Source organism: Perna viridis, chromosome 9 (genome assembly GCF_037379345.1).
Source record: "Perna viridis isolate PV_CMFRI_1.1 ecotype Kerala chromosome 9, ASM3737934v1, whole genome shotgun sequence".
NCBI classification, from domain to species: domain Eukaryota; kingdom Metazoa; phylum Mollusca; class Bivalvia; order Mytilida; family Mytilidae; genus Perna; species Perna viridis.
The window spans coordinates 31,705,172-31,718,909 of NC_142453.1; the positions used below are offsets into that span (position 1 = coordinate 31,705,172).

The window sequence follows — 13,738 nt, forward strand, 5'->3', positions numbered from 1 at the left end:
TGGGTTAAATTACAACAAAAAAAGTATTTTATGTCTGTCTTTCCGTGCATTTGTCCAACACACACCTTCTACTGATTGTGATAAAGAGATGGTTGGACAAAAAAAACATAAAATAGGCATTGCAGTCAAAACACCAAAAAAAATGAACAGAAAAGTATAAAAATAGAATTTATTAGCCAGGTACAAGTATGCTGTTCCTTAACAGTTATGTACAAAACAATAGAAAAATTATTGATATTGTAAAAAAATCATTTTGTATGTAAAATATTTCTAGCTAATAAGCAGTAAGTTACAATACAGCTTTACCTTGGTCAGGGCATTTTGGCACAACAGAATAAGACCAATTAAATATAATTTCTCAGCTCTCAAGCCCTCTCTTGTCTCATTTGCGGGTTCCCCAATTTTATTTCTAAATCAATAAAATAAATACAAATATGCATCTCGCTTTTTATTTTTTTGCTATGATTGATCAAAAGTCACCCTCCCTCCATAATCAATTTTCATGAAAAGTGGCCTGAGAACCAGATTTAACTTAAATTGGCCTAAATACATCAATACAACAATAATTAAAATTCACTACCACATTTTTCCAACAGTACAAAATAAAACGTTGATTGTCCTCTCTTTCAACACAGATTACTATGGTGATACAATTAACTTGAAAATACAATGCATAAAAAAATCATTACATACACATGTATAATGTAATAGAAGATGACAAAAATTATCTGTAATATTTTTCTAAAGTATCTAACTACTGTCAATGGATTAGTTGTCATGTTTGCTAATTTTTGCAGATTCTGTCAAAAGAACATATTTGTGGGTATAAATTTTTGCAGAGTTTGATTGTGTTAAAAATCAATTTCAGTGGTATTATTTTTCATGCTTCTCTATCCACCGCAAAAAAAGAGGACATAATTATACCATGAAATTGAAGAAGTTTACAGTAACTTCAAACTTTGTTATATATGTACTTCAAACATTTGCAGTAAATGTAATTGGTTTAGTTTTTTCTATCTAAAGACAATGTCATATTTAACATGAAAAAAAAACAATCAAAATTAAATTGTTTAATGAACACTTTGGATTGTGTCCTATAGATATCTGATTTATTTATTGGTATACACTGATACATGAAAGTCCCACATAGCAAAACACACAAATCTCAATCTACCTGTGTAGGAGGAATATAATAAAAAGTAAAAGGTGAAGAAGCCTTTAAAACTATGGCAATACAACCTTTGTACAGGAGAAAGAAAAAAACTGCATTAAATAAATAGATGGTAGCTTCCTTTATGGCAAACACATTATTAATTCTTCTACATTTTGTTTGGAATGTTCTTTAAGAAGGCATATTAACAAACTGTTTGGAATCAAAGACATTCAATTAAAAAAAACACAACCCTTAAAAATCATTGAAACGTTTGTATTCAGCATTTTACATCAATCTTATGTAAGCATCTAATTAACTTGGATTCATTTTATTCCACCTCAAACAAAAGCTTGAGAGGCTTTGGTGAAATTGAATATGATACAAACATATCCTTGATTTCATGAGTTATGTCCCTTACCCTTGGTCTACCTCCTTAAGCTTGATTTTAAATGTTGTGTTACATACAACAAACACTCTAAGCCATTGTATAAGACTCTGAGATAACCTCCTTTGTTCTTAGTAATACTGCTTTGGTTCAATACAAAAACTGGAAACTACTCTGCCTTCTTCATCTTTCCATTAGATCCTTTGAGCTTTAGGAGAATAAGCCTTACCAGTTCATAAGTAATTGTCAATGAAAATTCTGGTTTTAGCATATGAATCTTTGGAACTCTCCCTAAAAAAAAGATAAAAAAATCAGTTGAAAAGTGAAATAGAATCGAACTGCTAAATCAAAAATAGCAGCATTCTTTTAAACATTTTTCACCAGAAAATGCAATTTCTTTGTAATTCTTATCTGTCATAATTTTAGTCCAGAAAAAAAGACTGATATCTCCCTTTCTTCATAATATTTACCTGTCATAATATCAGCCCACTTGGCAAGAAATTTATCTCCCTTTCTTTGTAATGCTGCTGTGGAAGCATCCAGAAGTATTGGGAATCTGTACATCATTTGACAGAACATCATTGACCTGAACAAACGTAAATTATACATACATGTAATGTTTCAATACCTAGCTGTTCAAAATTTTAAAATATTTAAAATTTTCAAAAAAAAATCAGTGCTTCACTTTTTTAAATTATAATTAAGACAAGTTATTAAACTAAACACACTCAATTTCAATTCACAAATATTCTATTTATGAAAGTGTGCTTGTTAAGAAGTAGAAACCTAATAAGTACAGGTTTTATGCATCTCAGCTGATGTTTAGGCGTACATTTTATTACTAGTCGATAGTTAGGTTATTAACAAAACTGAAAAATAATGTTTCTGAAAAAAAGGGTAAGAATGGGTGATAACTGAACTAAGTTTTTCGTTTTACCATTCTATAAATATGTGTCTTTAAGTCTTCATATAATACAATTGTAATATACCATTTAAAATCAAAACCAAATTTAGACATCCATCTGCTATGAAATATCTTCATACAATCTGAGTCATAATTCCCATGATTCAATGCTTCATCTAAAAATATGGCTGCTATTTTACCACCCTCCATAGCATGGTGGATACCTTCACCTAAAATGTGTGCATATGTATAAACTTTGCTTAATATTTTAGGCAATAAGAAATTTTCCCATAAAAAAATTTAATGTTTGCATTAGAAAAATTATGATTGAAAATCTACAAAAATGAACTTATGTATATACGTGTATGCTAACTTAATCAAAACTCTGTGATAAATCAAGACTGATTGTAATTTTCTATAGAAAAAAAAACAAAATGTGCCACATATGATATTCATTTGAGCTTGATTCATATAACATTAATATGGTAACCATATGATAACCATATGATAATTAACATATTGTAGTCAAATAATTATCATATGATTCTCACAATTTAATTTTGGCTTGGAAATGTACGATAATCATATGTTTGAGAAAAACATATGCTTATCATATGATAATATAATAATGCTATAATCATATGTAAACTGAAACATGATTTTTAAATACTTGGTGTTTAATTCAGTCTCCTTTTCTGACTGTATAAATAGGGAAATTTTCAATATTTGTTGTAGGTATGTGGATGTTTGTCTGAAAAGATACTGTTAATATGAGGCAAAGAAAAAAACAATGGAAACATCTTAAACAGGACAACAACAAAAATAAAAAAATATTGTGGCTGCTCCCACACATCAAAAGTGCAACAAATGAAAATCATATGATTTGCATAACCATTGTTTTTTTCTTTGCCTCATATTAACAGTATCTTTTCAGACAAACATCCACATACCTACAACAAATATTGAAAATTTCCCTATTTATACAGTCTGAAAAGGAGACTGAATTAAACACCAAGTATTTAAAAATAAAACTCTTGATAGAAAATTACAACCACAAATACTAACCTGTCAGGGGGTCAATCATTCCTGCAGCATCTCCAACAACTATAACATGATTGCCATAACTAATTTTCTCTCCACCAAGGCGTAAACTAGCTGAAAATGTTAATTGTTATTTGGAAACTACCTATATGTATATTTTTCAACAACCACATTTGCTTTACAGGGTTTGTGTTTTTATTTCTTTAGTGATATAGACTTAAGTCCTAAATAATATACAAAATCACCCAGAAATTCATTCAATTCATGCATATAAAAATAACATTTTTATCAATTTTTAAAACAGGCATGCACAGGATGTACTCCACTAAAACCATACATATTAAGACTTGCTTATATTTGCCACATTCTGCATTTAACAGGTCATACTGAATTACATAACACATAATCATGATATTATCAAAAATGGTCATACAAATGTAAAATTAAATATTTAATCATGGATTTATTATTTTGTACAATTTCGTCATTTTATACCAAAAGCAACTGTGGTAGTGCTGTTGTTTGTGGCATCCCAATTTTAGTGGTCTTCATGGTTCGGTCGAACCAAATACTTAAGTATCCAATGTTATGAAATCTTACCTTCTTCTTAAATGCATTAATTCAAAACTCCCTGAACAAATGAAATTTCAAACGGACCACTAAATTTGATGGTCACAAATAAAAGCATCTCAACAGTATTGCTTTTGTTTGTGAAGATTCCATGAATATATAAATTCAAATTATTTCTACCCCAACTCCAGTTATATTTAGAGCGATAAATGTAGACTGACTGCAGTTTAAATACAAGTTTTTGTAATAGTCAGGCAAAATGGATAAATCTGAACCATTTATATAAAAAATCCACAGATCTTACATTATACTCTCACTCATAGAATTCCTCACAATTTGAACAAACACTATTTGGTCTGTGCATCACTGTAGATAAATTTATACTTCATTTTACTAAAGGATGTAAAAAATCTTCATTCCTTGATTCTGATGTATCTCCCAAACAAGACAACAACACCAAATTTACATAGCTAGGAGATAGATTTATGATGGTGAAAAAAGTGAAATTATACAGTAGAAATGTTTTTTTTCTCTGACCATGTTTGACCTGCTGCCTAAACCCTACTGTGGCTGACTGGAAAAATATCAAAATAATATCATGTATTAACCTGCTTTCATCCTTTCTATTTTGAAGTTATCCCCAAGAGCTCTGCTAATGTTTGGATCTTTCTTCATCAGCCAGTCATGCCAGTAGTCTAATCTCTCCGGTACAACCTTAGGATTGCCAGGTATAATGTACACACAGTAATTTAGTACATCATTAGGGTGACGGAATAAAGCTGAATATCCTGACGAAAAAAAAATATTTATTCACACTCATATATCACAATTATATATGTTTGATAGCATAGAGCTTAACTAATTATGTAATCTACTATGATAGCGAGTTGATCATGAAAATTTTTCGAGATGTGAGAAATTTCATAATCACAGAGCAAAAGTAGTAGACTTTGTTTCTCTTAATTTTTCAAAACCATTTGCTCCTTTCTATTTCAGCCAATCAGTGCTGAGAACTAGAATCTTTCTAGAGACAAGAAGTATTTTTCTCACATCAGATAAGAAGTGTGAAAAACAATTAAAAATTAGATAATTAACTTTTAATATCTACAACAAATGAGGTACAGTGAAACCTGTCCAAACCAAACAGGAAAACCTGTCTACACCACTCACTTTTTTAATTGTGTCAATTAAAGTGTATTTTAAACCTGAGTAAATTGAACACCTGTCTAAACATAACACAGTTTTACTGAATACAGGAAACCTGTCAAAAACAAAAACATGTCTTAACCAGATGATATCTGAACTTCATTTGTATAAACCAACCTTCTGCCTTAAGTAAACAAATTCTACAGTCCAAAGAAGCTCAGTTTTGATAGATTTCAGTGTATAACAGGGGTTTAACAGATTGCACTGTATAAAACAGGTTTGGTTTTGATAGAATTCACAGTATAAAAGGGGCCCAGTTTTGACAGATATCACTGTATAAATGGGGCCCAGTTTTGACAGATATCACTGTATAAAAGGGGCTCAGTTTTGATAGATTTCGCTGTATAAAAGGGGCCCAGTTTTGACAGATATCACTGTATAAAAGGGTTTCAGTTATGATAGATTTCACTGTATAAAAGGGGCTCAGTTTTGATAAATGTCACAGTATAAAAAGGGTTTGGTTTCAATAGGTTTGACTGTATCTTTGATTCTTATATTCCATACCACGAATCTTTGAGACACAAATGTTAAAAAATAACTTGATAAAATATGAGCTGCTTGCACAAATGTTTTGTATATTTTTTTTTATCAATTTAATATGATAAAATTTATTGACTTATAGTTTATTGGTCCAGATGCAACCATATGCCAAAATAAATCCAAATTAAAAAATTAATTTAAAATGTAATGACGAGAATTAAACTTATGATAATCATCCCTTAAGTAGGTATATTGTACCCTAATTCAAAATACAAACTCTTTCTAAAGATTGCATAATTAGCCAACAAACCTTATGTTATTCTACAAGCATCCTCTGAATATTTTACACTCCTACTATAACGTAAGCCATTTCTTTACCTGGTAGTAATTCTTTATTATAAAACACAACACCATCTGCATCAAATTTATGAGTACCACCCTCTACATAGGATCTCGAACAGGTGCTGTCAGGAGGTCGGGAAACCAGTCCAAGCTGGGTAGCCAGTTTAGAGGTAGCCCCATCTGCACATACTAATACCTGAAAAGATGTTACACTTTTATGCATAACTGAAAAAAAGACAAAGTGATATTTTTCATAGAAAAATGTTCTTAAGGTGCATCCAATGAAGTAATCATTAGAATCAAGAGTTTCACCAGGATCTATTTCTATCAAAAAACTTTTTTATGAAAAAGAATGTGCACATCAAATCATATGACATGAAGATAACACCTTGCAGTCTAAATATAGATGTATAAATAGTATAACATACTCTATTTCTAATGGTTATTTTTTTATGCTGGTAGTTTTGATGAAATTGTCATTCCTTAATATGTTCTGGGCTAGCTGCAAGTGTTCTTTAAGTGGATATCTCATTTGTCTATACGGTATATGTTGAGGTATTCCATAAAGATAATGGATGTATATTACTGAATGAATTTTATGGTGTGTTTGTTTGTTGTTTCAGTACATTTTTAACCTTACATTAAAAGGTGATGGTTAAGGCCTAATAAAACCCCAGATCTCATATGCCTGTCCAGTCAGGAGATGTTAATCATTAATGTGTCTTTGTGTCGTTATATAACTTTTTGTCATTATTTTACTTTTTAATTTGATTTTGAAGAATTGTCATCATTCAGTTAGCTTGGATTTTATTACTTTGTTGTAAGGACCTTCCTTAAAGGTGTGTTTACACTAACTGAAGATCTTTTGCTGATCTCTGAAAATATTTACTATTATGTATTTAGGTTGAGTGCAGGTGCATTTTTTACGTTTCACCATATCCGTTCTTTCTCTCTTCTGTAAAGCAGCTTCCTCCGTTCGACATTTTCATAACATAGAGTTGCTACTCCATTTTTGCAAAGGTCATTACCCCAAATATGTGTCAAATAATATTTACTCTTGATGTCAGTGTGTCTGTAGTTCCATCTTTATACACAGTCCAAAGTCCTGTGTCCTCATCAAATTTAGCTTCAGTAACAGGCCAGTTCTCCTTCAAGTCTGCTCCCATCCTAAAAATATCAAAATATTACATGCACTGTCAATTCAAAAATTATTGCTATATTTTGTATTGCAGAAAAATGTGACTTAAAATTACTACATATAACATGCAGTATAGAACTTCTAACATTACTGATCAAGGATTTTCTTCAAAATTGCAAAAATTAAGATAACATTTTAAACATGAATGAAAAAAAAATTGGTGCACACAATGAATTCTGGATTTTAAGCACCCATATGTTAAGCTTATTAAATTCAAGCACCACTCTTGATTTAATCATCTTTAAATCTTTTGTTCACATGTAAAAATGAGAAGGGCCGATAAAGGGTCTCATTGGCCTAAAATACAACTTAAAATTAATTATTAAGTGTTGAAAGATTTAATTGTGAATTCGGAGACTTGAATCCATAACAAATGATTAAACATTTTGACTTTTGACAATTCTTACATTGAAAGAACAAAAGAATTACATAATGTTTATAAAATTCAGATATTCTATCACTTTTGTACCTTTTGGTCACTTTTCGGTCATATTTTTTGGTAAGGAAATGGTGTTCACACCCAAAAAAAAAAAACATTTCATATCTAATAAATACATTCATTATGACATAGTTTATCGTATGTGAAAGTAAAAAGTTGTTTCGTGGGTGTGGACATAGTTTACTAGATGTAAATATGTCAGAAAAAAACATCAAAATTTATAATTTTTGGCAGTTTTTGTTATATAATAACATATAACTGTGACACCATTATGAACTAATGCCACAAAACATTCTTTTTTCTAATATTTATATATATTACTATAACATGAACAATTCTTTATGTCATTAGAAGAAGTTGATATTTTTAGGCAAACTTTACTATAATCATGCTCCATGGTCTTTATACCTTCACTGAGGAGGCAGATCTAAAATCAAGAAAATATATGAAATTCATTAGTTATTTTAGTGTATTTATATTGAAGACATGCAAATAAATTCTATCAGTGAAATGATTTACCTTTTGGCAGCCATGGCAATACTTTCATCCAATAAGATCCTTTTACAAGCAATGGCAGCCGGGATTTCTCCTAGTTCCTCTTTACTCCTCCCAACATAACTCAGACCTCCAGGACTACATAAACCACCGCTGTCTGCCTATCAAAATTCAAGGAGCTCTATTTAACTTAACTTTAATTTTAACTTACCTTGTATTTTATGGTATTAAACAACTGTGCAAAGTTAAAAAAAATGCATTGATTTGTTACCAAGTTATTAACTTGAAACCATATGAAGAATGAAACAATGAAAATATTAACTTATCAAATACTATCTTTGAGTTGATTTAATTTTCTAGTAAATCAAAAACTGAAATTTATGTAACAACTCTTCAATTTAAAATGTAATTAGGAATAAATTCATTACCAAGAAACGTTTTTAGATTTGTAGTTGCAAGTCACTTCATTTTAAAAATTGGAAATCATTTACTACTGACTCCAAAGCTTCCAAAATTTATAGAAACAAGTTATCTCCCCTTAAGATATGTATAAATCCTTACTAATGCAGTCTGCAATACACATGCTGTCTGATCTCAAATCTAGCAAAAATCAATTTAAAATAGAAAAAAAACTGCAAACCTATATTCAAGGCTATATGGAATTTATTAAAAAAATGACATTTTAATTGCTACATGAGTTATTTCCCTTAATGAAAAATTTTACTTACAATATGAGCTTTTCCCTCCTTTATGAGACGATCATACACACCCATCTCCATCAGAATCTCTATAGCAGTCTTACAAACAGCATCACCACAATATTTGTCCCTAGGAAATTTCTTCTTTTCAAGTAACAAAACTTTCCAACCTTTTTGTGCTATAAGAAATAAAAAAAAAAAAAATAAGGTAACAAACTTATCTTCTTTTAATAAAAAAAAAAAAAGTCATATTTTTCAAAAATTGCCTTCTCGGTACTCTGTGTTTTTAGATTTTAATTACATGGTCTAATTACCGATATTCATTTTGATGATTATTTCTATTGCTGTATAACTGAATGTTGTCTCTGTTTCTTGCCTCCTGGGAACAGTTTTTTAGGTTTTCCTACTACAACATGACATCCTTTTAATATTTTTGGTTTGTCATTTATTGGCTGACTCACAAAAAAGACCTACTCAAAATAATTCTCTTACATTTTATACACGTCTTCAAAAAAGGTTCAAAGTGTCCTTTTCAGAACTCAATGCTTTGCAGGACGCAGAAAAAGTTACTGTAGAGGCCAAATCTTTAACAGTTTGGAAAAGTATGGACATACCATTTAAGCTTTATACAGCTCTGAATTCTTCAGTAATTGTAATAGAATACTGGACACAAGATAAAAAATTGACCAGAATCAAAGTGGATACTTCGTAAATGGTTCCAGTCACAAACCCCAAAATGGCTCAAAGCCTTCCTTTAGTGGTATGGCACCTTGTGGTACAATTTCATAGATACCTATACACATATACTTATGTTAGTGTCAAGACATCAGGAAAATACTTGTTTCTGGACCCTTTTTAGGACCTATTTCCTTAATCATTCAAATCTTAACCCACAAAATAAATCTATGCTTTCTTTTTGTGGTATGGAACCTTTTAGTACATTTCATATAGATCTATAAACTTATACTAAAGCTATTGTCTGGACATTAATGTCTAAAGACATTTCAATGGCAGCATAATACCATTAAATACAACCTCTAATTTGTTGTGGTCATATGAAAATAGTACAGCTACCAACCTCGCTAAAGTTGTGAGTATGAAAACAACCAACCTCTCTAAATCAATGCAAAAACTATTCAACTATTCAATACTTATAAGCTTTTCTGTCTGCTATCAAGAATTTTACACCTTATTCAAGGCTGGATCCAGACACTTTGAACAGGAGGGTTGCCAGGACATTACTTGCCATTTTTGTCAATTTTACACATGAAAATGATGAATTTTCCAATAAAAAGGGGGGGGTGCCAACCCCCTGACCCCCTCTGGTTCAGCCACTGCCTTATTGCTACAGTTATGTACCTAAGAAATATGCACATGTTGCCCCTGAAGGTCCAGCTCCTACTACTGCTACATCATAATGCTCTTTTTCTTCATTCTGTAATTTTAATAATACCGAGCAATTAGTCATAAACATGTAATACTCAAGTACTCTGTGAATCAAATTCAGATTTATAATTTAATACATGTATCATACACATTATTCACTTTGTAGGATAATGTCAATCAGAAATTTTAATCATGTACATGATTATGGGTGAGGAGTGTATTGACTTAATATTTTACATTTACATATAAGCAGAAGTTGTATAATGTACTTGTTCACATAATGTTAATAAAAGAATCCAAGAAACATATGCTAACGTTGATACTTACCGTGGGTATTCATTATTTCAATATAATTTGTAACCTAAATTTTTCTAGCTATATAAGATTTTATACAGATTCCAAACAAAGGTGATGCTTTCAGAGCCAGGAGGAAAAACATTCATTGAAATAATACAGAAATTTGTGTCCCTTTAGTAACTCTTTTGGTCACATTTAAATAGCACTTCTTCCTCCCATAGGAAGATGTTAATGCCCATGCAACTCCATGAGGTGTTCTTTAAGAGTACTCCATTATTCAACCAAAATATAATTTCAGAGGCCTTTCAAGTTGTAACTTCCTTCAACCCTCCTTACATGTGTATTAACACTTATATACGTATGCTGACAACCTGTCATATCAATAATAAGAAAAAAGGGAGTTCAATGAACTTGAATTGCTCATCTGCACTACATGCTTTAAACAATTGGGAACAATCTTGAATTTCCAAAGAGCAGTATGGTACAAATCATGGCATGAGCTCACACAGACTGTCAGTCCAAAAGAGATAAATATGAGAGGGTTACAAGCGTTGAGGAAATTGGGTTTGAGCCCTTGGCAAGGGAGGATCAAGAAATTTTGAAAAGGGGTTCCAACATATTATTTGCTAATTTTTGCCCAAACTTATATGAATTTTTCAACAACAAAAATATACGTCCCTCCTTCAAGATCTGCCACTGCTTTGTTTGATTCCTGCACTGACCCATAAATTTAAGCACCGAATATATCAAAACACAACAGTCTAAATAGAAGAAATACATTCAAAACAGATAGGAGGATCAATATGCAACCTAGCTGTGAAAACATAGCTCGTAGGTCCTTTGAAAAATTTGAGATCACAAAAAATCTTCAAAAGACCTACGAGCTACATTTTCACAGCTATATGCAATCAGACATATTGCTAGAAAGTATTCAAAATGTAGAGTACTACTGTGGCAGAACCCTCCTATTTTAAAAATAGCAATCAACCGCACCCTTTCTTATTATTGTGGAATGACTCTTATTTTCTAATTTCTGAGTTAAATTGCAACCTTTTAATAGTAAGGTTATATTCCTTGTTTGAAATGGAAGTTATTGGTTCATTTTTAGACTTTAAGTAGCAATCTTTATAAAAATCAGACAGGAGGTGATTCATGAAAGTCAAAAACCCACCAAATTCAGTTTTATTTCTTGTTCAGAAACTGTTATAGATCACATAACCAGTCTTAGTTTTTCATCTGGGGATTGCACTTTTGAAATCAAATATATAGATTGTACATGATATAAGCACTTTGCAAGAGTTATTGTTTTTGATTTGGTTTGATTTGATTGATTTTAGTGAAAGATTAAAGTGTAGTTTTCTCAAAAGTACAGATCTAAATACAGAAAAGACTATTGTCAATTAAAAATATAGTATATGTAGACCAAAAAAGCATCGTCTGATCTATCCATGGGTTTTACTTAAACATGAATCACCATACCATAGGCAGTGTCTTAGTTTTATATGGACTGGAACTTAAGCGTTGACGCGTTTGTTATAATTAGCTTCTTGAATTTCAAGAATTTACCGGAAATGACTTTCACTTTTGATTAAATTGTAAATTTAGTTAGATTTTCTGATTGGTTTAGGTTATTTTCTTTCTGTCTTTTACGAAAATATCATCTTCCAAATGGATATTTTTCTTATAAAAAGGTGTACAATGATCATTCTTCCAGTGCCTTGAAGCAAGGTATCATTAATTGGACTGAAGCAGTCCATCCCTCTTCTAGCTTCCCAACAACACATGTTCAATTCACCTTTTTTGGCATTACTTTTCTGGGATTTCCTAACATTAATTAAAGCAACCATGTAAATCTGATTAACCTAGAATGCCACGTTCCTACTTACTAATCATTTCTTTTGCAACAGGTAGCTTTATAGCTTAAACTTTAGCCCCAATAAAATGAGACCTAAAACTTAAATCAAAGTGTCCGTTGTTACTCTTAATTACGGTGTAGACTGCATCCAGAGATACGGCTTAGGATGGTTTAGCATACAACGTATCATAGAATCTGGTCGTCTACTATAGTCACTGATGTTGTAGTCGTCAAATTAATGCATTCATAGGAAACAAATACATGTAGTACGTTCATACACTAGTCCTCATTATATTACAAGTGCAGAATATTGGTACAAAAAGTCAGCTTTGCCTCCTAGCGCCTAACAGCATAAAGTCGTTCATAGTACATACACTAATGCAGCATAGTACACAGGGTGTATCACTGAATTAGGATGCATTCAGCATAAAAAAACACGTAGATCTTGTGCCTCCTGTTATACAAGGGATCTCATAGTTTTAAAAAAAAAACTTAAGGTATTAAACGATAACAATATTATCACACTAACCGAGTTTAGAACCACAAACCAGGCACGTAGCTGCAGTTAAGCAAAAAAGCTTTTGCCTGCACTTAATTTTGCCAATTTTTTTTTTTTTTTTTTTTTTTTTTGAGATAAAATACATCCAGGAGAGGCATAAATGATGCTCTAAAACGCTATCTCTGTGGAGCTTCGGGGCAAGCTTCGGCCCCCTGGAACCCCTGCCGTAAATTTTGTCTACACTTCAATTTGGCCTCAGCTACGTGCCTGCAAATCATAAACTCCCTAATGTGGCTTGATAAGAAACCAAAGAATATGCACATGCACTACACTATCTGTAAAGTTCTACTCTATCGTTGATGAATTACAATATCACTGATTATGGAATGTGCAACCTTAACTACAGATCTATAGGGAAAAAATATTGACAGGAAATACCATACATGTATTTAATCAACTTCAAGCATATCATGACAAAATAGAATCAATTTCAAATCTAGATTTACCTCCCCTTAGCCAGCATCATTCAACATTTTACCTTATTTTTATCATTTGGAAATGTCGGTGTAAAGTCCTCGACCGATTTCTCCTTTGAATTTCTTGTGAAGTATATATATAAAGCTGCTATTACAGCTGACAATACACATATCGTCTCAAAAACCGACATAATGCTAATGGTCCACCAGAATCTCACTGAACGACTGATATTTTGACCTCTGACCTTATCTTGAACTTTGATCTGCATGATCAGATTTCTTTAAAATGAAAAAGTAAAAATATTTCTTGCTTT

General features: G+C 31.3%; 1 protein-coding gene across 1 annotated transcript; it reads right to left on the minus strand.

Annotated features, from left to right (window-relative positions):
* Window positions 1-155: 155 nt before the first annotated feature.
* On the minus strand, window positions 156-13,682 carry LOC148607821 (conditioned medium factor receptor 1-like). Its single transcript, XM_088547051.1, has 11 exons — window positions 13,487-13,682; window positions 10,271-10,346; window positions 8,942-9,090; window positions 8,238-8,374; window positions 7,137-7,248; window positions 6,118-6,277; window positions 4,662-4,841; window positions 3,508-3,597; window positions 2,528-2,672; window positions 2,009-2,124; window positions 156-1,829 (listed from the first exon to the last, which is right to left on the minus strand). The coding sequence occupies exons 1-11, from the start codon at window positions 13,613-13,615 to the stop codon at window positions 1,708-1,710; spliced, it is 1,416 nt and encodes a 471-aa protein (XP_088403177.1). The 5' UTR covers window positions 13,616-13,682; the 3' UTR covers window positions 156-1,707.
* Between the last annotated feature and the right edge of the window lie 56 nt (window positions 13,683-13,738).

Bases quoted from the DNA above. Each gene is read 5' to 3' on its own strand.
- LOC148607821 (XM_088547051.1), bottom strand. From the start codon at position 13,615: ATGTCGGTTTTTGAGACGATATGTGTATTGTCAGCTGTAATAGCAGCT. The intron at 9,091-10,270 runs GTACATAACTGT...TATTTCTTATAG, and splicing joins AACATGTGCATATTTCTTAG to CACAAAAAGGTTGGAAAGTT. The intron at 1,830-2,008 runs GTAAATATTATG...TCTTTTTTTTAG, and splicing joins GTGGGCTGATATTATGACAG to GGAGAGTTCCAAAGATTCAT.